Source organism: Diadema antillarum, unplaced genomic scaffold (genome assembly GCF_040938485.1).
Source record: "Diadema antillarum isolate AM-2024a unplaced genomic scaffold, OU_Dant_1.0 scf00000134, whole genome shotgun sequence".
NCBI lineage: Eukaryota > Metazoa > Echinodermata > Echinoidea > Diadematoida > Diadematidae > Diadema > Diadema antillarum.
In genome coordinates, this window is record NW_027271023.1 from 1,975,519 (window position 1) to 1,998,326 (window position 22,808).

General features: G+C 38.7%; 1 protein-coding gene across 1 annotated transcript in view; it reads left to right on the top strand.

Annotated features, from left to right (window-relative positions):
• Positions 1-21,661, top strand: part of LOC139720830 (macrophage mannose receptor 1-like) — a 30,366-nt gene extending 8,705 nt beyond the window's left edge. Inside the window, exons 10-30 of the mRNA XM_071632166.1 lie at positions 22-181; positions 703-944; positions 1,990-2,149; positions 4,337-4,458; positions 5,554-5,700; positions 7,039-7,196; positions 7,796-7,945; positions 8,340-8,476; positions 8,793-8,938; positions 9,516-9,718; positions 11,108-11,265; positions 12,727-12,779; positions 13,375-13,494; positions 14,338-14,382; positions 14,962-15,155; positions 15,954-16,021; positions 18,109-18,203; positions 18,784-19,026; positions 19,837-19,985; positions 20,423-20,528; positions 21,543-21,661. Coding sequence (XP_071488267.1) covers positions 22-181; positions 703-944; positions 1,990-2,149; positions 4,337-4,458; positions 5,554-5,700; positions 7,039-7,196; positions 7,796-7,945; positions 8,340-8,476; positions 8,793-8,938; positions 9,516-9,718; positions 11,108-11,265; positions 12,727-12,779; positions 13,375-13,494; positions 14,338-14,382; positions 14,962-15,155; positions 15,954-16,021; positions 18,109-18,203; positions 18,784-19,026; positions 19,837-19,985; positions 20,423-20,528; positions 21,543-21,661 — 2,975 coding nt within the window. The remainder of the gene's footprint in view (positions 1-21; positions 182-702; positions 945-1,989; positions 2,150-4,336; positions 4,459-5,553; positions 5,701-7,038; positions 7,197-7,795; positions 7,946-8,339; positions 8,477-8,792; positions 8,939-9,515; positions 9,719-11,107; positions 11,266-12,726; positions 12,780-13,374; positions 13,495-14,337; positions 14,383-14,961; positions 15,156-15,953; positions 16,022-18,108; positions 18,204-18,783; positions 19,027-19,836; positions 19,986-20,422; positions 20,529-21,542) is intronic.
• The last annotated feature ends 1,147 nt before the right edge of the window (positions 21,662-22,808 follow it).

Genomic DNA, 22,808 nt, shown 5'->3' on the forward strand with positions numbered 1-22,808 from the left:
GTTCGTTTTTGGACGTTACAGCCGGCAGAGAGTATTATTTCTTTGGAGCGAACAGCATCACTAACCAAGATCAGTGGGTCTTTGGAAACGGGACGGGAGAAACACCAATCAGCTACACCAACTGGGCGGACGGACAGCCCGACAATTTCGGAGCTGACGGCGAAGATTGTGTTGCCATGTTGTAAGTTATTGACCGTACGCGCGTTTAAATAGTAATCATTAATCATTAATTATTTCATCATGCACGCTGAAATTTTCTGGCCTGTGATGAGGTTTTGAGGTAGAGCTGTGTTTATGTTTGTCCGTGCATATGCGTGTGAGTTAGTTTGAAACACTAGAGGCGAATGCTCGTACAAGGGTGCGTCATTGTTGTGTTTGTACGAGATGGATTCGTGACAAGAAAGGGAAGGGTAACGATAAGTACTACGACCCATTTGACGTCATACGATTTCTAATAGTGTCATGACCCACGCTGAATCTAAGGCTATTAATCAGTTCACGCAATGAAAAAAAAAGTGAGTCGACTTATTTTTGTTTTCTGAAAGACGATTGTTTTCATTTTAGCATTCTCACTGGGTGATCTCAAGAGAGATGGAGATGGAGAGAGAAAACGACAAAAAAAGAGAGTGATGGAGAGGAGACATCACAACATAACCTATTCCCTTATTCACGTGGTTTCTCACTGCCCGTCTTCCCCGAAAGGTACTCGTGGAACTGGCAGTGGAACGATGCAGACTGCGAGTCGCGGTACCAGGTGGTCTGTGAGGACGAGAACAACTCTGGCGACATGCAGCTCGGCCGCTACACGGCTCACCGAGAGTCCATGACCTTCGCAGAAGCTCAGGACCACTGCAAGAAGTACGATGGCACGATGGCCACCATGCTGAATGATGACGACCGAGACACGATGAAAGAACTGCTGAATGCTTTCTACGACCCTTTCTGTAAGTCGAGGCAGAGATCTTGTTAAACAACATTAGTTGTCAAATTGGCCTTACATCTGATGGACTACACGTTTTCTCTTTTTTCCTCTCTCATGGTTCTCCATGAAGGTCTTACTGATCGATCCTGGGCCCGTTTCATAAAACTTGTCATCAGTGACAAGTTGTCTGATTGGCTGAGAGAAAATTTGTCATAGAAATGTGGCAGTTGTCACTTATGACAAGTTTTATGAAACGGGCCCCTGTTCGTTCGTTTTAAGGAACTGCTCTTTAAGACACATTTGAATACTGTGAATCCGCTTTCCATGCATCACTCGTACCACAAAGCTCTGTTGGGCAACATTTGGACTAGCTAACCGGTAGTCATTAGCAAGCGTTTTCATATCTAACGGGGATGCATGATATTTGATGTACTATTATCCAGTCTATTCGGACTTGACGTCATCAGTTGATTAAAGACGGACATCTGTGAGAATCCGAGCAATAAGCTTGGAAAGATTGATGAGACAAAGACGTGGTTCTCGTCCAGGGGACCGTGGCAGTGAGCACGTCGACTCTATACCAGTTGGCACATGCTCGACAGATTTCTGTTGCAATCGGCGTGGTTGTTTAGCCGGGAGATGGCAGTGTGACATGACTACTTAAACTAGGTCGGCAAAAACATAGGGGCGAGAACGAACTTGCCTCGGGTTACTGACAGCTGAGACGAAGTAACTAAGCACATGCAGAGCTTCAAATGACATCATTACATGACACTTCACCACGCCGACGTGCATATTACAAAATAATCTTACAAGTACTTGAATACATCAACAAAATATAATCATTTTTTGGGGGGGGGGGGGGGCGGCGTAAACACCAATTTCCTGTAAGTCTCCTAATAAATCTATTTAGTGTATTAGGAGAAAAGCAATGCACTGACGATTAAAGCACGAAGACAGAACATGAATACCGTCAGATTCATGGTAATTATTTATCTACTCTCTGCTTGTATGCCTGTCTCTGTCTTTCCCTTTCTCGTTCTCTTTCCTGCACCTTTTCATTTAAGATCCCGACATCTTCTGGCTGGGTGTGAATGACATCAAGTCCGAGAATTCCTGGGTGACGGGAGGTGACCCGGATAGTAAGACGCCACAGACATACACGGACTGGCACGCTGGCGAGCCGAACAACTATAAAACAGATGGTGAACGCTGCGGCATGATGGCGTAAGATTTTCATTCCATTATAAAGCCAGTTGCAATGCACTCATGTCTGGTTTTTACTATGAAACGGGCTCCGTACGTGTGTGTGTCCGTGTGTCCGTGTGTCCGTGTGTCCGTCCGTCCGTCCGTCCGTCCGTGTGTCCGTCCGTGTGTGCGTCCGTGTGTGATCAAAACGTTCAAAATGCTACTCCTTCGTCATTTCTAACCCAATTTTGATTCTGTTTGCTTTATATGATAGCACTACATGGGAGCTTTGAAACTTCTATACAGAATTTCAATTGTGACCTTTGACCTTGACCTTTGACCTATATTGTACATTTTGCTTCAAAATGCTACTCCTTCGCCATTTCTAACCCGATTTTGATTCCGTTTGCTTTATATGATGGCACTAGGTGAGGGCTTCAAAACTTCTACACAGAATTTTGACCTTTGACTTCTTTGACCTTTGACCTTGATTTTTGACCTATATTGTACATTTTGCTACAAAATGCTACTCCTTTGCCATTTGTAACCCGATTTCAATTCCGTTTGCTTTAAGTGATGGCACTAGGTGAGGGCTTCAAAACTTCTACACAGAATTTTGACCTTTGACTTCTTTAACCTTTGACCTTGATTTTTGACCTATATTGCACATTGCCTACAAAATGCTACTCCTTCGCCATTTCTAACCCGATTTTGATTCCGTTTGCTTTATGTGATGGCACTAGGTGAGGGCTTCAAAACTTCTACACAGAATTTTGACCTTTGACTTCTTTGACCTTTGACCTTGATTTTTGACCTATATTGTACATTTTGCTACAAAATGCTACTCCTTTGCCATTTGTAACCCGATTTCAATTCCGTTTGCTTTAAGTGATGGCACTAGCTGAGGGCTTCAAAACTTCTACACAGAATTTTGACCTTTGACTTCTTTGACCTTTGACCTTGATTTTTGACCTATATTGCACATTGCCTACAAAATGCTACTCCTTCGCCATTTCTAACCCGATTTCGATTCCGTTTGCTTTATGTGATGGCACTAGGTGAGGGCTTCAAAACTTCTACATAGAATTTTGACCTTCTTCATATTTTTTTTTTCCTTGAATGTGGGCGGCTTTTTTTTTTTTGGTATCACAGCATAAAGTCATTAAGGAGACATGGAATAGGCTATACTTAATCTTTGTATTCGACTGCCATGATTTGGATGGCATAACACAACGTCTATCCATGTTTATGATATTATAATTCAATGTAAATTTGTTTTATTTTATCTCCAACAAATTTTGGATACAATGAAATATTGAGTATACAAATGATTTTACAAAATCAGTACAACAATATAATGAACAAAATAACATGTAATAAAGGCACAGGTAATTGTTAACAGAGATACAAATAAATGCTATATCTTTATGGTAAACTCCGAAACAGAGTTGTCCCGGAAGTTTTTTTTTTTTATCCCAACAAAACTTGGCAGACTCGTTTCACTTCATCCATGTCAGTCGTATTATCATAAAACTGCATTTTTAATTCTATTTCAAACCAGTACACCATTGTTTACATGTGCTTGCTTGTAAGATTCCTCAAACAATAATTTGACTTTGAAAATAGATACATGTGCTATTTTGGTACATAATGTACCTTCAGAAAAGGGATCGGAAAGGTTCGCAAGACGTCTACTAGTAGATAATTCCACGTTGTATATCCATTCAAGATTTTCTTTTTTTTTGAAGTAGTGTGGTGTCTAACTGTGGTGTCTAACTGTGGTGTCTAACTGTGGTGTCTAACTGAACAGTTCTCATAGCCAGACTGCGTGTAGATCATAATTATTATAACATTTTTTTCCCCCATGAAGACTGCAACATCAAGTGTTTACTTCGTGGGAAAATGCGAAACAGTAAACTGTAAACTAACTTAAGGTAATAAAGCAAGTTTTTGCCACTTCTTTACGAAGTTATTCTGCAGAAATCGTTGTAAGCATGATCATTATTGCCAGGCGTTGCTCTGTGATTCATTAACGTTCAAGGGGTCCATGATGCTCCTTGTATGGTTCTATCAATATACGTGCATTTCTCAGGCTATGTGATTCTGGAGAATTCGTAGTTGCTTGTGGACATTAACCACTAGATGTTATTATAAGCCGGTCTTGCCTGTGTGTTCCTTTCATACATGAACTCATGCTCTATCCCTTCATTGTCTTGTTTTCTAAAGTCCACAGGATGATTCTGATTCGGACAATGAGCAATTCGAATGGTATGACTGGGGTTGCGGGAATGCAGAACGCTACATCTGCGAGAACATTGACCCGGAGAGCCAGTACACTGGAGATAATGGTACGCACAAGTCTCTGCCATGAACTCAATGTAAAATCCCCCCTTTTTCCCGTTATTACTCTATCATGATTAGGTTAAAACACACATAAAAAGAAGAAAAATGGCAACACATAGAACATGAGTCCAGGGTCCCGTTTCATAAAACTTGTTATCAGTGACAACCGCCACATTTCTGTGACAAATTTGTTCTTGACCAATCATACTTGTCATATGCAAGGATTTCAGTAGCTTATAACAACTCAGACAACTTGTCACTGATAACAAGTTTTATGAAACGGGGCCCAGGTCTTGCCTTGCGGTTGACAAATATATCTGATAATTGTCCGAAAGGTCGATGATTAAGGTATTACGAGATAAGATATAAGTCCTAGAATTCTTACGATTTGAAAACCTTTTTTACTTTAATTTAAGAAGAATTTTAGGATATTGGATAGAATCGACCATTTCCGTTGGAAACATGTTGAGTGAACATACATATGTCTTATTCGATAAAGTCGATTCTGGAGAGTGGAGAGTGAGCACTGTCAGTAATGGTCGGAAATAATGTATCCAGTGACCTGGGTAATATTATCTATAAAGCTCATTGAGATACTAAACAAGTGTGAAATGCGCTATGTAAGAAAACATCTATTATTATTATTATTATTATTATTATTATTATTATTATTATTATTAGTATTAGTATTATTATTATTATTATTATCATTATCATTATCACTATTATTAAGTCTTTGTATTCGAGGATGCTTTCCCAGCGTTAGCTTGCTAAATTTTCAAGAGCGAATTGTGATGAATAACATCCCAAAGCCTAATAAAGAAGTCTCCTGTCTGATGAAGTCGACAGCTCTCTTTTTAGTATCACTGTAGTGACATCACAGCATATCGGAGTACATGTTTGAGGAGCTGTTCAGACTTGGCTCGATGAACAAGACCAAAGATTATCAATTATAGAGCCGACGGTCTCGTACATTGTAGTTGTGCCAATAGGCAAGGCACGTTAAACATGTATCCTCATCGTTCAGTCCTCGGCAGGGGACGACGTAAAACAACTCATGATCCATATTGATTAAATTCAATGGTGTCTTCTTGTTTCAGATCGAACCTTTACTGTTGTCAACGAGGCGCTGACTTGGGCAGAGGCTAACGCTGACTGCCAGAAGAGACAGGGCCGCCTCGCTCAAGTACTCTCTTCTTATGACCAGAGGACCATCAACTACATGCTTTATGACAACAAGGAGAAGCGTAAGGAAACGAAAGAAAGAAAAGAAGACAAATACGATACTTTATACTCTGGCTCATGTAGAACTGTCATTGACGGTAACTTGCGATGCATAGCTTTGCCGCTCTTTTCGGGAGCAGCTTAAACTATTACCCGGTCATAGGGTTTTTTTTTTCTTTTTTTTTTCTTCCAAGTATTACAAGTTGTCTTAAAGGCAACACAAACATACGAACAAACCAATACGGGGCAGAGCAAAACAAAAACAAAAACAAATACTCTTTCCCATTCAGTCAACCTGGGTGAGGTCACCAGAGCTGCATTATAATTATGTACTGTGGTGATTTAAGATGATTTCAGTTGATGTCCAATAGACATCTCGACATGACCGCCTTTGGAACTTGACTATGACGTCACATATGATGTCACATTGAAGCGCTCCTGCCCCCCCATGACCAATGAATGTTATACTATATCTTTATATATATATATATATATATATATATATAGGTGAGAATAATGAAGAGGCGGTGGATGTAGCTTTTGAAGCCAACAATATGATTTTATCATATTATGAGGATTCAAAAGCTACGTCTACCCCTTCTTCATTATTCTCACCTACACGTACACTATTAAGATGCGACGGCCCAGGGGTTTGGCAACTGAAAACACACCCCTCTCTCTCTCTCTCTCTCTCTCTCTCTCTCTCTCTCTATATATATATATATATATATATATATATATATATATATATATATATTACATATATATATTTTTTTTTTTTTCATTTGCCAAGTTATGACATATCTATGTATAGTTGTTAATGCCATCTGCGTGTGTATGCTGTGTTTAAGTTGAACCTTAAAGGGTGTGTACAGTTCTGGTCGAGGTGAGGATTCAGCATTTAATGTTTTGTGAGAAATTCAGAAACCGCTCTATGGGATGTCAAAGAGCGTGCAATTCTAAGGGGTATCAAAAGTTTATTTGATGATAATCGGTTTTGGAATGTCTGAGATATTAAAAAGCAAGATGAAACAAAGAGATCCTAATAAAAGGCGTGGCCTGTCACCTTTATTATTGTCACTTTTTTTTTTGATATCTCAGCCATTTCAAAACCGATTTTCATCAAATAAACGTTGAATCCTTCTTAAGATAACATGCTCTTTCATATTTCATAAGAGGTTTCTCATTATCTCAATTAGGAATGTTCAAAACATGAATCCCCACCTCAACCAGTACTGTACAGTCCCTTTAAGATGTATAGGCATTCTCAAGGGAAGGAAAACAATACGCGGACGAAATTATTTACCCGTTAGATCATTTGTTTTGCTTTCTCTTTTCTTTTTTCTTTCTGTAATCGTAAGTTTTGACCAGCAAAGGAGCCTGGCTTGGGTTGAACGATCGCATGCACCAGATGACGTATGAATGGGTTGATGGTTCAGAAGTCACATACACCAACTGGAACTCGGGCGAACCGGACGATTTCGCCGAGGCTCAGGACTGCATCTTCACGTACTCTCAGGTACGCTGTAGTTCGGGATTCTTCACTATTTCTCCACTCTTAGGTCTGAGAATAACAGTGTGAGGGGGCCTTTTTCCGCCAGGCCTTTATTGAGGGGCCAGATGCTGAGGGATATTATCAGTTCTTCAAAATGAATGTACTAAAGTCATAATGACACGCCCTACAAGGTCGCAAGTGCAATTCTGAAAACAATAGATTCATGTTTGCAGATCGGGTAGTAATGTAAAACCACTTCATCTACCATTCATATTCATGTGCTCTCAGTTTACTTTGTTTTGCTTTATTCTCTGTAACCAACGAAAGTGAAATGTCTATGTTCTTTTCTAAAGATAAAATGAAATTTGAATTGAATTGAATTGAATTGATCTGCAAACATCAGACTGCTGAGCATGGATCGATGGATGAAATAAAAGAAGTATCGGTGCAACCATGGAAAACAAAGCAGTGACGGAATATTTGGTCATATTTTCGTACAACTGATTCAAGAAAGCAAGCTTTTGCTATTTTGTCAGCCTTCGCAGAATAGTTTTCGTCCATTGTTTTGATACCCTCATCCATTCAAGTGATGACATTTTCTGTCCGTTTCTTTGCCCCCTCAGAATGGCAAAGAGAGCACAGGACGGAAGTACTATGCCGGTAAGTGGGCAGACTACCAGTGCGATGACGAAGATTTCGGCTACGTGTGCAAGAAAACGGCATCTGCCTTTGGTCCATCCGAGATTCCACCACCAGAATTTGACTGTCCAATGGTAATTCATGGGAAAAACACCACACAGCAATCTTTCACCAGACTATACAGGACACGTAAAATAGAATGAAAATGAAGAAAAGGGGGATTCGAAATAGGACCTGGACTGTTTGATGCATTTACACACCCAGCCTAAAATGTTGAACAGGTCTACCGGTCTGTGCAAAGACCGAAAATAAGTAGTCTATTAGGATCGAAACAACGTGATTCAAACGCTAAGATGGCGAGCAATCTAGAAGTTAGAATTGCTCACATCATGTAAACGGACGCACAGCAGTGTATCAAAACAGGTTGTTCAACCGGTTATTTTACCACAGAACGAAGATAGAACGTATGGGTGATTACGCACTCATGTTCCATACCTTAATAACGTCTAAACTTCTCTCGTCCTACAGGGTTGGTTCGGCAGCGACACGTTCTGTTACCTGCTCCTAGAGACACAGCTGAGCTGGGAAGATGCCGTGGCAGAGTGCAAGTCCTACACGGATCACGGCAAATCTACCAACACAACCATAGCCTACATTCCCAACAGGTAAATCGAGTTCTAATATGTTGCTTGTTGGAGTGATCAGGACTTGCTTACATTCGGCTTGCAAACCTTTTCATAACTTCATTTCACACAACTGTCTTTGGCTCAATCTGAGGTTGTTTAAAGCCCAAATTGTTGTTAAGCGTACTTTTATCTTAGTTCATAGTTACATTGTTTCTCTATTCCTATTTTTTTCATTGTCTCGTTGATATTGCTCTCAACAATGACATCATTATGACAGTTTATGGTATTTGAAGAGTAGAAGCAGTGATGGGGTGAGAAAATTCTGTCTTTCTGGCCTTTCTTTCGCATATTAAAGTGAAGAGGAAATTGCAATCATGGACGCTCTGTCTGGTAAGAACGGCCTGTACTGGATTGGACTTCACGATCCGAATCGGGAAGGAACTTACCACTGGGAAGGCGGACAACCCGTGACGCACACTTACTGGGACACCAGACAGCCAGGTAAGGGATCTAGAATTCACACACACACACACACACATACACACACACACACACACATACACACACACACACACACACACATGCACACACATGCACACACAACCAGTGTGATGTCTAGAAATGTATATATGTATGTATGTATGTATGTATGTATGTATGAATGTATGTATAGGCATATGGCCTTTGAAATTATAGAAAATGTGTTTTATAACTTTATGCATATTGATATATGGAATATGGAAGCGTGAACCCTTACCACGAAAGGTTCAGCAAATCGTGTGTTTGGTTTTTTTTTTTTTTTTTGAAATTTTCTATGTATATGTATTCGGAAAGGAGCTCTGATGATATCAATAAATATCCTAGAATTTACTGTCTGTGAGTCACAATAGTCGAGAGTAAACATTTATGGATATTTGATCTCCACACCTACACAGCAACTTGGCGGTAGTGTAAAGTAGTAAATGACGCCCATTACTAACAAGTTAGAAACATTATGTAAGAGGAATATTTACCAAATAACGCCCAGGGCTGAAGGAGACATGAAACTTTCTTTCCCTCTGTCTTCTTCACATGGTAGGCAATGACCAGCATCCGTGTGTAGCTGTGAGTGCAGGGGAGGACAGCAATGGTAGGTGGGACGACCAATCGTGTGACAGCAGGTATTCCGCCATATGTCAGAAACCACGACGTGATGACTACGTCCCAGAGTACCCACCAACACCCTCACCAGACGGGTCTTGCGCACCTGGCTGGGTGGGCTACGAGTCTTATTGCTACTTGGTAAGATACCAACCAATATACTGTACGTTACGAACTATAGAAAGTATAAAGTTCAGAAGAAAAACAATACACAAACAGTGACACGAAAAAATTTGAGAATTTGATTGCATAACGATTTGTTATCATTCTTTTTCTTCACACACACGCACACACACAAAAAAAAAAATTATTCGCATACAAACACTTAAGTACCAAACGTGAGAATAAACATTCGAATTTAACAGTGTAATGATGATTTCACTCTCTGAATGATGATTCACAATGTGTTCACAATGTTAAAGAAAGACTCAAAGACAGTTCACACTGCACTGTGTTCACAATGTGTTCACATCGTGTTCACACTGTGTTTCACATCGCGTTCACAATGTGTTCACATCGTGTTCATACTGTGTTTCACATCGTGTTCACAATGTGTTCACATCGTGTTCATACTGTGTTTCACATCGTGTTCACACTGTGTTTCACATCGTGTTCATACTGTGTTCACATCGTGTTCACACTGTGTTTCACATCGTGTTCACACTGTGTTTCACATCGTGTTCACAATGTTTTCACATCATGTTGACACTGTGTTTCACATCGTGTTCACACTGTGTTTCACATCGTGTTCACAATGTGTTCACATCGTGTTCACACTGTGTTTCACATTGTTCCATTCTGTGGGACACTGTGTTCTTTCCAAGAGAGAGAGAGGGAGAGAGAGAGAGAGAGAGAAGTTAATTACATTCTTTTTTTCCCCTTCCACAGGGTGTTTTATTTATACACATATTCAGAAAGTGACATTTACAAATATTTCTTTGAATACAAAACAGAATAATAATTCAGTCATCGACAAAAAGTGGCCTACTGCACTTGTACATAATTACAATAACAACATTTCTTTAACTTTTTTACAACATACCATTTATGTTACTTCTTTTTTCATTGGCAGAAACAACCCTGAAAACATTTGATAAATAATTTTGATTAACATTTTTAGTTACATTCTTGTTAAATTGAGATATTTCCGATTAAACTTGCTGGAAAAAAAAGAAAGTGTGGAATATGTTTGATTACGACTCCAGGAATATTATGTATATGCATGTTTTTTTACCAAAGGGTAGGACTAGAAATGTTTAATTTGCATCTAATGATGCATGTTTGAAAATGGGGCATGGCCAATATTACCATCAAACTCATATGTGTTGAGTGTATGTCAGTCGATGAATAAGTAAACTTAAGTCATGCTCAAACTGGGCCGCAAATGTAAGTAAATGATAAACAATTACATAAAACATAAAATAACGTCTTCTCGATATGATGTGTTATTAAAAAAAATATCACGAAGGGTATACTCGAAAGTTTCAGTACTAAACCTATTTTAAATCTCCGCTTCAAACCTATCACTAGATTCAGCGGGAGCAAAATGAGACCAACCGTCTTTCTTTCATCAACGCCCTCTACGACTGCTTTTATCGCACCTCTGACTGGTCCTCATACTTGGCCAGCCTTCACAGCCATAGGGAAGAGCTGTTTATACAGGAGCAAGTCCAAGCACTGACACCAGAGTACTGCTCAGCCCAATTATTTTGTCAGAATACTTTAAAGTCAAAACATAGTTCTCGGAAGGGCTCAAAATTCATCGTTTGAAATTTCCTTTCAGTACATCGAAGGGGTCTACCAGGAACCTGGCTGACGCGATCTGCCACGATGATGATTTGTTTAGCGTTTCGAGATTTAACTATAAAAGTGTAGAATAATTTCGATCGCAGTACACGACTTTTACTACAGAAGAGCCCTCCCCGTAAACCTCCCGTTCAGCCTAGAACGTTAACGTGGTGATCGATCGCATGCCCTTGCTGTCTTATTTTCCAACAAGCTGCATAATAGTATTCAATCTAGCGTGGAAGATCAATGGATATCGTTGTGGCCTAATTTGTCAATTACTAAAATAATCGATTATGACAAAAAAAAAGTAGCAACCACTATGGGGTAACCTCTAAGATTGTTGACTTGCGGCACTTTTTGTGTGTGTGTGTGTCAATATTTCGCATTTTGGGCGTAACCCAACTGAAATCGTGTACATGTAGGCTTATTACAACGTTATTTCACACATTTCTTATGTATAAGCATACATTTAAGAACAATAATCAACAGTTATGCTTGCATACGAGAACTATGTTTTGGCTTCAAGTCTTACAATTGCTTTGAGTAGCAGTAAAGTATGACTACCTCAATTCTAAATAAATCTTATGCCAGTTGTTAGTTTGTCTTTAGTTGTATTAGTCCTAGCGTAAACATTCAAAAAAAGGTATACTAAAGGGAAGAATTTGCGTTGATGAGGAGGATGTGGAAGAATATTTTCTTTCTGTACAGATATCGTACAGGCACCCTGAGCTTCTTGCTTGGAGTTGGCGCGATACATGTAGCTTTTTTTTTTATTTGTACAACCATCATTATCACAATATCCATGTCTCTCTTAATTCAATTCGAAATACATGTTATGCATAGTTTGACGCTAAGTATATGCCGCAAATCCCTATTGCTTTTTGGGTTTAAGAATATGTATGAAAATTCAAATCCATATCATGGCTTATCATGGCTACTACTAAACACTGATCAATTCAGTGCTTATTCACGTCGATGTAGGGCAATTTGTCTATCATTTGCAATGAAAACATCTCGACGGAAGATTTTCATGAATTTGAATAATTACGCAGTACCCACTGCATGCTATAAGGATTAGAACCAACACTTGCTGTCGGGCGAAAGCTCGGCGGTCTAGTGGAGATGACGCCTGTCCGGAGATCAGGAGGTCGTAGGTTCGAATTATGCTCGAGTACGTACGCCCATGATTTTATCGTGGCTACTACTAAAACACTGATCAATTCAGTGTTTATTTACGTCGATGTAGGGCAATTTGTCAATCAGTTGCAATATATGAAAATGTTTTGTACTTCTGTGTATTTGTTTCAAGTATGAGATAACTACCTTCTTATCTCATTTTGTTTCTTTTTGGTTTCTTTTAGGGTTAACGTGGAGGAAGAATTCTGGCTTGGTCTCACAGAATATGGCGGAGGGTGTATGTGCTATTTGACGTTTAAATCTATAGATACCATTATAATTAGTGACGAAATTATGAATCACCACGCGATCATGATGGAAGTTATCGTGCAGTCTTTCTTCAGACTATTTACATCACGAATAGAATAGCTTTAAGTACATAACATTAAGGAGACGATATTAAAATGTTTTTAAAAATTCTTACGAACTACATACTGTACAGTTTGTAGAGGATAAAGCTCAACAAATTGCACATCAAGCAAGGTGAATTAAATGAATGAATGAAAAAAAAAAAGAATGAAGGAAACTGAATGAAATGAAAGAAGCATTAATTTGTCTGCTTTTCGTCGTCGGTCGCAAAATAATACTCTTTTTTCCATGGGCTTAAGACGCTTGCGGCAAATGACTTTTCAACCTTTATTTATTAATAAGATCAAAACAAAGTGTTCACCTGGCCGGAAATACACTTAAATAAAGGGTCCGTATCATGTTGTGCTGTGTATTTGTCTTGCAAGCAAGTGAACGATACAAAAATCTCGAAATTGCCTTGCTCCACTTGCCAGCACTCTTGTGGTTTTCTGTGAAACCTGTGTTGTCTGTCTTGCCCATTGCAGATTTCCAGTGGTACGATGACAGTGAGCTGAACTATGTGAACTGGGGACCTGGTGTACCGGACGATTTAGAGGACGGACAGTATCTAGCGGCTGTGATGTACCCCGCAAATATAGACAATGGTTGGCAATTCATACCTATGGAATCCAAGAGGAGCTGGATATGTAAAGCGCCAAAAGGTGACGTCGTCTGCTATCCCCCCTACTCTCAGAAACCACTCGGGTCCTAATACCTGTGATTTGTTGTTGTATAAAGTTTATTATTTTTTCTCTTTTATGTAGTTTGAAATTGTATGTATATGGTGGAGTTAAGAAAAAAAGTAAGTCCTAGTTGATCACGTTTAATTGTGATGGTTGCAGAATTTTCAAAATCCTCTTATTCAATAAGATTAACCTAAGACTGGTTCTTAGCCTGACTTTATCGTTTTAGAAAACTGACGTTTAAGTTTCCCTGTCATGATAATTTTCTTTTCTTTTTGTGAATTCACATTGAGTGACCATTTTTTTTAAATATTTTTTTTTTCACTTTGAAATAAGCATCCGAATAAATGGTCATTGGCATAGAATCGGAGCGTGTTACTTTCAATTGGTTCAATGATGCAAGGTCACATATTTTCGCAAAAGTGTTACTAGTATAACAAACTTCGTAATTCTGATGATAAAAAACAAATAATAATTTGATGTCCTGACGTGTCTCTCGTTGACTACCGCTCAAATCTCTTCTACAATTCTATATCTTTATGGCATGAAATCGAGGGGAATATCTATAATCGTACCGTTACGGATTTTGATCGCGTTGCGATGCCGACTTTCAGAAAGTTATAATCTTTACTTTATCTTGAAAAGATGCAGAATACTAGTACACTGAAATGTTGAATGGAAATTTTTAGGTATATAAGTATGGTATTAGATTAACGATGAGAATGACTACGATTATTTTCAATGTATTTTGTCTTATCTGTGCAGGTTCAGAGATGTACACAACGATGCCCCCTGTTTCGCCAGGAAAATGTGAGTCTATAGAATGGAGTTCGGCAGCACTCACTCAAGACGATGTTGTGTGAACTGCTATTTTTGCAAAGTTATCATTTTTTTCTTATCCACTTCACATAGTGGCAGAGTCATTGAACTGAATAATATTTGATAGACGTATTAGTGTCTTGTAGATAGTAGACATGTGATGTAATGGATTGATACATTGAACATTCTGTTGAATACTTTCCGACAACGTAGAACATTGTGTTGACATGTGCAATTGTGATAATACTGATGACTTTACATATTTACGCCCGTTTACTATGAAATAATTGTATAAAACCCTCCTACTATAGAGGGGCAAAATAAACAACAACAACAACAACAAAAATAACCAAACCGCGCCCCCGATAAAAAACAACAACAACAACACAACAACAACAAGAACAAGACAACATTGATCTCGTATTCAACGTACTATTGTCAGGTTTGTCCGAGAGTCAACATTTCGCTATTTATTCCAACTTGCATGTTCACTATTTGAATTACGTTGTCTTTTTTTTTTCATTTGCATTTGTGCCAATCTTTTTATTTTTTTCTTTCTTCTTTTTATAGCCGAGCGGTGCGAGGAGGGCGGAAATTGGCAACGCTGGGACTACAATGCGGATCTCGACACGTGTTACCTATTCATGGGTAGTGATTCGGCCAACCGCGTTACGTGGTTCGACGCCCTCTCTCGCTGCTCCGCGGAGCAATCGAACATGGTGTCTGTGCACAGCAAGGACGAAAATTACTTCGTCCAGGAATTGGTGAGTCTTATCATCTAAAAACAGATTTGTAAAGCACAAGTTAATATGAACAACATTAACGACAGATGTAGTCAGAAATTACTGAAAGTTGACATAATAGTGGTTGATTAAAGTATAATCTAATTTCTGGTAAACTCTGCGAAACATCCGTATGAAGTGTCTAATAAATGTATTGTATCATTATTGATATTGTTTTTTCCTTCTTCTTCTTATTATTATTACTATTATCATTATCATTGTTATTATGATCATTATTGTATTATCATTATCATCATCATCAGTAATAGTAGTAGTAGTAGTAATAGTGGTTGAATTGGGCAGCTTGGCAAGAATTCATCCTAGCAAAATGAAGTGAAGTATAGAGTTCGAACGTTTTGGCCGAGGTCAAGATATATTTCCAAATAGTGTTCCACAAAGTGGTAGAAAGATTTTTCATAAGAACCCCAAAGTTTATCCATGTACATGTGTGTATATATATATATATATATATATATATATATATATTGTCACTTATAGGCATAGTTTTCAGTATCGGAATGACCTTGAGATTTAGTTTCTCCTAGGCATTGAAAAACAGCTCCCATTTCAAAAGTTGAGACGCACACTATGTCGAACTTTTTTTGTCATACTTTGGAGCTGCGACAAGTTTAGATAGCGGTTCAAGAGAGGGGAGACAGACAGACAGACAGACAGACACACACACACACACACACACACACACACACGAACCGTTCGCCTCTCCTAATATTGTACCGTAACTCTTAAAATTCCTATCCTCTACATCTTTCACTTTAATAGGTTAAGACGAATGGGGTCACTGTGATGTGGCTTGGAATGTACGATCAAGAGACACATGGAGGATTTCAGTAAGTTACTTCTTGTTTAACCCTAAAAAGACTGGGCCCCCCCCCCCTTCGGCATTTCGCGCGATTACTCTGCAACACGCAATGCTCTCGCCGCGATGCTCTGTGACTTTTTTCTTTCGAGTTTCCCGCACATTTTGACACCAAATTTGTGACGCCCGGGGGTACGGTTCTGAAGTTACATAACTTTTTGTACATGCACGTGAGGCCGAAAATGGCTCAAAAATGTGATTTTGTGTACAAAGTCAATGCAAATTGAGTTTTTGTCACATGGTCCATATAATATGCTTAATTTTACTCTCAATGGCTAAAATTAACTTGTTTTAGGAGTATCATGCTTCAAAAAGTGTCTGCCACAAATTTTGTAAAAAAACAACAAAAACAAAAGGTCGAAAAAACAGAGAAATACATAAGAAATTCATGAAACAATAAAATAAGTAAGAAATTAATTTTGATACCGATTTTTTTTTCAAGTACATTTGCTAAGAATGCCAAAAAGAATAAATACACCAGAAATGAGCACTTTTGGAGCTTTATTTACTGATTTAGATCAAAGAGTCTGATTTCTCGCATAAATTAGCATAATTAATCAAAATAAAATAAAAAAAGGCAATTTTCGAAAATTTGAATATACCATCTTGTGGATTACATCGCACACTACCACTGTGCAAATTTCCGCGGCGATCGCGCGATCCACGACCGAGATCTTATGGGGGGCCCTTTAGCCCCCCCCCCCCCCCCCCGTCTTACCAAAATAGCCCAGTCTTTTTAGGGTTAAAGGGGATGACTAGTAACTGATTAATGGTAATCGGTGGGAATACTGGGGATGATAGTTCCAATTCTTGTGGGATTCATTTAAGAGTACATTATATATATATATATATATATATATATATAAATTATATATATATATATATATATATTCTTGAGTGAAAATTATTTGCTTCAGAACGGTCTCATATTCAGGTAATGTGCAAATGCCCCGTCTCTCTACAGGCATGCTAACCTGGAAACATTAAACTGTACATTACTTGAATATAAGACCATTCTGAAGCAAACCATTTTCACACAACAATAGATATATAATGTACTCTTAAATGAATTCCACAAGGATTGGAACAATCATCCCCAGCATTCCCACTGATTCCCACTGATCAGTAGCCATCCCCTTTAAATTTTCAGCGGTTACCATGTTCGGCTTACCTTCAATCCAGTCACATGGCTTGAAATGTTCACTCATTATTCCATACCGTTAAGTGTGTTCCTTGCATAATCCTTCAAACGCACAATCTGATCCGCAAGATTTGGTTTACATGACTCAGCATTTCATTGTAATTCCATATAAATTATGGTTCTTGACGCAGATGTTAACAATGCTCCGCGTCATCATGTTGCCCGTGTACAGACGAAGGTCATAAAAGGAAGAAAAAAGCACGCAAAGCCGACTTTGGCGTTACTAAGTATATTCTTTTAAAATTTTCTAATTTTTAATTCTGGAATATTTTCTTGTAATGAAGTAGGGCAAAGTATATATAAATTTGAAGCTTAGCATCTAACAAATACATATCTGCATTATTTGCCAAAAACCAGAAATATATTTTCTGGACATTATAATGGCTTTTGTGATGACGAATAACAAGTAACTAGTTACTGAGAAGAGACAAACTAAAAAAAAAAAAAAAAAAAATGATCAAATATGGAATGTAATGGCAAGCACATATTCCCGGATCGTGATTTCAGCGCCATCAGAAAGGTTAACTCTTAAAATGAGTATATATATATCTGAGAGTAGATTTAAGTATGAACAAAGATATCAATAACATTTATACCATGCGCCTAATTATAGACAACAGATTATCATGTCATGCATGTGTGTTTCTGTTTTATATAATTTTCTATGCTTTGTGTGTGGTATACATTAAAATGGATTCTTATCATTAATTCTAGTTCTAATTATATATTCAGTTTTAAAATTCACTTGTAATGTTGAGTTTATATTCATTTTTTACCATTTTCTAGCTATTCATCTTTTCTTTTTCTTTTTCCTCTTCTTCCTCTTCTTCTTTTTTGGCAATTTCCGTGAAAATTAGATGGACAGACGAATCACCTGCCAACTATTTCAAATGGGACGCCAACGAACCTGGTAACAGTGTGACGTCCTGCATTTCCATGGACTCTGAGACGGGTAAGCAGGAAAATAGTTATCTTATTTTTTTATTGAATAAGTATTCAGATATTTTTTTCACAAATATGTATACAACGTAACTCTCATAAAGTAGGTTGCAAATTAGCTTGCTAGAAATTTGCTAACCCAACCCTAACCATACCAATAACTTACACAGATATCTGGAACTAATCGGTTGAATAATGATTAGAGATTATCCAATCCAGATCTAATCCCTATCGTATGACCGTGGCCAATTTCTCTCGTACTTATGCACATATTACTACATACGAGTGGGCTTTTTAACGTTAAAGTAGATCAGGCATGGAGGAATTACTCAATGCTGACTATAAAGATTTAGCAAGTACAGTGCCTGCTATATGGACACATGAAGGCTAAAGTAACTTGGTTTAAATTTCGTTAATACCAAGTGAAATTATTAGTTGGGAGTAAATTACTTCCAATTTCCCCTCCACTCACATCCAAGAGGACCGAGCTGCTGATAGCAATTCATACATGTGGCGCTCAGCAAGTATATATTATTCTCCACATGTGTGTTCTTAAACATTTTGTTCTTGTTTTTTTCCGTTCTTTGTTACAGGTGGCTGGAAGCTAAAAGACTGCGGAGAGACAATGTCGTTCATGTGTAAAAAGAACCTTGGAGGAGGGTCGGTGACTCCTGCTCCGACCGAGCGCGCCGCCGGATACTGCCCGAAGGGGTGGGTGACGTGGGGCAACAAGTGCCTACAGGTCCAGGACCACTTGGACTCCTGGACTTCGGCTAGGAACCACTGTATGGTCCTTGGGGGAGACCTGGCCTCCATACGTGATGACAAAGAAGAAGGTATAGCATAATATGTTCCCAAAGAAAGAATATAGGTCTTGACAACTTGGTCGTGTTTAGAACGAGACCTATCGTTATATGGAAAGACAAGACCTCGTGCGTGTTCCCTAAATCTCCGGTAAAGAGGTTCGTACTTTCCGCGCCACGAAATCCAACCTCACGAATTTGAAGAAGGACCCCCTGGCTGTCTTTATGGGTATTTCAGAGATTTTGATCTGCCTTCCTCTTTGGACTCCTGAGAATTAAAAAAAAAAAGGTCTACAATGCCTGCAAATGCATTGAATAAGTAAAAAAAAAATACAAGTACGTAGGCTTAATGAGATTGTAATTTTTGATTGGTTACTTAACACTTTGTACTTTATGCGCCACCGTGTAAACCCCCTGTATGCCACATTATTCTGGACCGCAACGGAGGTATGCTATGCGAAAGCATTCCGTTTTTCAAATCTATGTATCTTGACAAATGGTATAGAGTGGGGGTGGCGGAGGCGGGGGGTGGGGTGCGGTTAGACATTGCTCCAGCATCTGGAATGCTGTAAATGAAAGCAGATAGCGACAAAATTCTTTGATATTTCGTTTTGTCGATGGAGCAGCAATTGAAAGATATTACGGTCTACGCGTATTGCACACAGACGGTGTTAAGAAAAACGAAACGAGGAAAAAAATAATCATACCTACATGTATTACTGACATTTTTTATCGACTAAATGTAACTACTAGAAGGAGCAAAAGACCCATATTTACAAATATTTCTGTTTATGCTGGTTTCACCAATGTACCTTCCCTGCCCTTTTGGTTGATGTTGTAAAGCGCTCGCCGTGTCCCTCCTCGAAAACATCGCGGGACCCGTCTGGCTCGGCCTGAATGACCGTGACCACGAGGGCTTGTTCACGTGGTCTGACGGCTCGCCGGTCTTCCACACCAACTGGGCTACTAACGAGCCTAACAACTGGGGTGGCGTGAGTAAACCTTCATTCATACGTTCAAAATTAATTCACAAGCGCCTATTAATCGAGCCACAAAAAGATAGCCTTTTGAAACTTGGTCGCCACCGAGCCAACGCTAATATAGAGCCTTGTTTTAATATAAGAATACTTTCTTTCCCTCTATGGATTTTAGGAATATGCAGTAATGCGTTTGTATTTGGTGTGTGTATGCACATAGTTCCCCCCTCCCCCGGTCTCACAGCACCAGTGATGATATCGGTCATCAGTTACTCTGTTTGAAGCTCCTTGTTCATACTCTTGCTCATGCAGTTGTGTGTGTGTGTGTGTGTGTGTGTGTCTGTGTGTGTTTGTGTGTTATAGATAATATGTATGCTGTAACAATAATTACGTATAGTTCAAAGTGTCAAATGTGTAATTGAAATAATCATCTACATTGTCACACCCTACAGCTAGAGAATTGTGTCCACATGTACGGATCTGATGGTGCCTTACCAGGCACGTGGAACGACGCTGAGTGTACCCAGCAGTACTATGCTTTGTGCCAACGTCCTCGAGGTAAGCATTGAACTTAAATGCTAGACTGCTTTATACCATCAGCATTGTATACGTCACAAACATTCAAACACCGCTTATGGGAAGTTATTAACACTTTACAGGCTGGCATAGTGGATAAGACTATCGACTTTTAATCTGATGACCGAGTTCGAATCCCGTCCAGTAGCCTACATACTTGGACAAGATGTTTTTTCCCACCATGTCCCTCTCGACCCAGGTGTATAAATGTGTACCTGGGAACGCTAGAGTGATAAAGGCAGGGCTCGTTGGCAGAGCAGTGGTAACACTGAAGAATCGACTACCCTGGATAAAGAAAACCGTATTATTTTAGGGATCACAGGTAATTGAAGGAATAAGTTAAAATAGATTTTCCTGAACGAAAACGGGATGAGTGTATGTTAGGTAGCCACGGATTAAACTGCAGAACTAAAAGACAATATAATACGACGAAACAGACAGACAGAAATTCAGATAATGTACAGTGAATATGAAGTATTCTGTCCTAAAAAGAAATCTCACTGGTGAATGCATCAGGCGATGAAAAACAAAAAACAAAAAAACAAGCGTCACCATGGGAACAACTTGTATGCTCACATTCCAATATACTTTATTGTCGTTTTTCCCCTTTTCCATATAAAGATTTTTTCCACATTCAAATTTTCCAACTCAGGTTTTCTTTAAGGCCTATACCGTATACTCGTATACTCAGATGAATAATCAGATCTCGTTCTCTTGTATTTTTTTCACGCTTTATGCGTCTTCATAGCATAGTATACAACATGTACAATGTACGTACTATGTTGACGCCGCAACACGTATTTGGTATGTCGCTGGTAATCGGGGAGCACTAACGCTGTGATGGATGATACACGATGGTATAATTTAATATTACGTGACTTATTCTTTTTTCTTTCTTAACAAGGTTAGATATGGCGCCTTAAATATCATAATCAATATCATTGAATATCAACGTAGTTTTGATATTTTGTATCCCCTGCTGATTATACCACTCAGATCCTGATGGCACTCCCGTGGCACCAACGTTGTCACTGTGCCAAAGTTACTATCACTATGGCAACTCGTGCTTTAAACTCCACAACGGATCGTACACACGGGATGAAGCTGAGGCGTGAGTCCCTTTCCTTCATCTCTCCTACTCCTTTTTCCTCTCAATTCCCCCCTCCGGGCTCCTCTTACGCTCTCTCTCTCCATGTCTTTCCTCTTTTAATTATCATTCAAATGTTGTTTTCCCTATAATTGATATGTGTGTCATGAAAAAGTTTCTGCTATGTCTTTTCTATTTTTTTTATTTCTAAATTTTAAAATTTCTTTCAAATTATGCTACTCCTCTGAACGAAATTATATTTCAAGACTTCGCTTTGTTTTAGCGTTTTGCATAACAAACTTGCCTCTTTTATTGAAAGTTAACCAGAAGGTTTGTTTTTCCCCGTCAACTGTCTCGTTGTTTTTTTTTTTAAGACAAAAAAAGTATTGCAAAGCTATCGAGTTTCGTGCTCTGTTTCTGACAGGTTATGATATAACATAATTTCTAATATTAAACATAACTCTGCTCTAGAAGGCATTGCACAAAATGTCAGCTGCACTTTTACCAGACAAGTTTGGGGTCTTTTTCCTGCAAAAATTAACCCTAGGTAGTCATCGCATCGGCAACCGCATTTTACTCCGTGTCGTATGGTGGAGAAAAAGTAGATGATAAATATTCAAATTTATTTTATTTGCGTGAAAACAGAAAGAAAAAAATTCACCAGATTGCTAGAGTAGAAATATATTTAAACTTCTGGAAAAGTGTTACCAACAATTAGATAATCTGTTGCAAATCCTGCCCATTTTGATAGACTATGCGTATCGGATGGGCTTGACAGCACACTTGCTTCAATAAACTCCGTCTATGAGCACGAAAATATTCTCCTCATGATGGCTTCTGAAGGTATCACCTCCCCCATGTACATTGGGCTCACCTTCGTAAGTATTCAATCATTTCTATAAATTCGTATTCCTCTGCTTCTTTGTCGCTGAAAAGGGTGGGGTTGGGACATACCCCCCCCCCCGCCTTCAACACACAACATACATACACACACACTCACACATTTATACTTTGAAAATGGAAAAATATGTATTTATATGTATATTTTCTATTTACAGTTAAAAAGTAAGCTCAATGTGATACATACTTTCAAACATGAAAGGCACAAAACATATCTGAAAGCAAATTATCATTATTATTCTGAAATATTGCAGCTTGTACAATAATAATGAAAC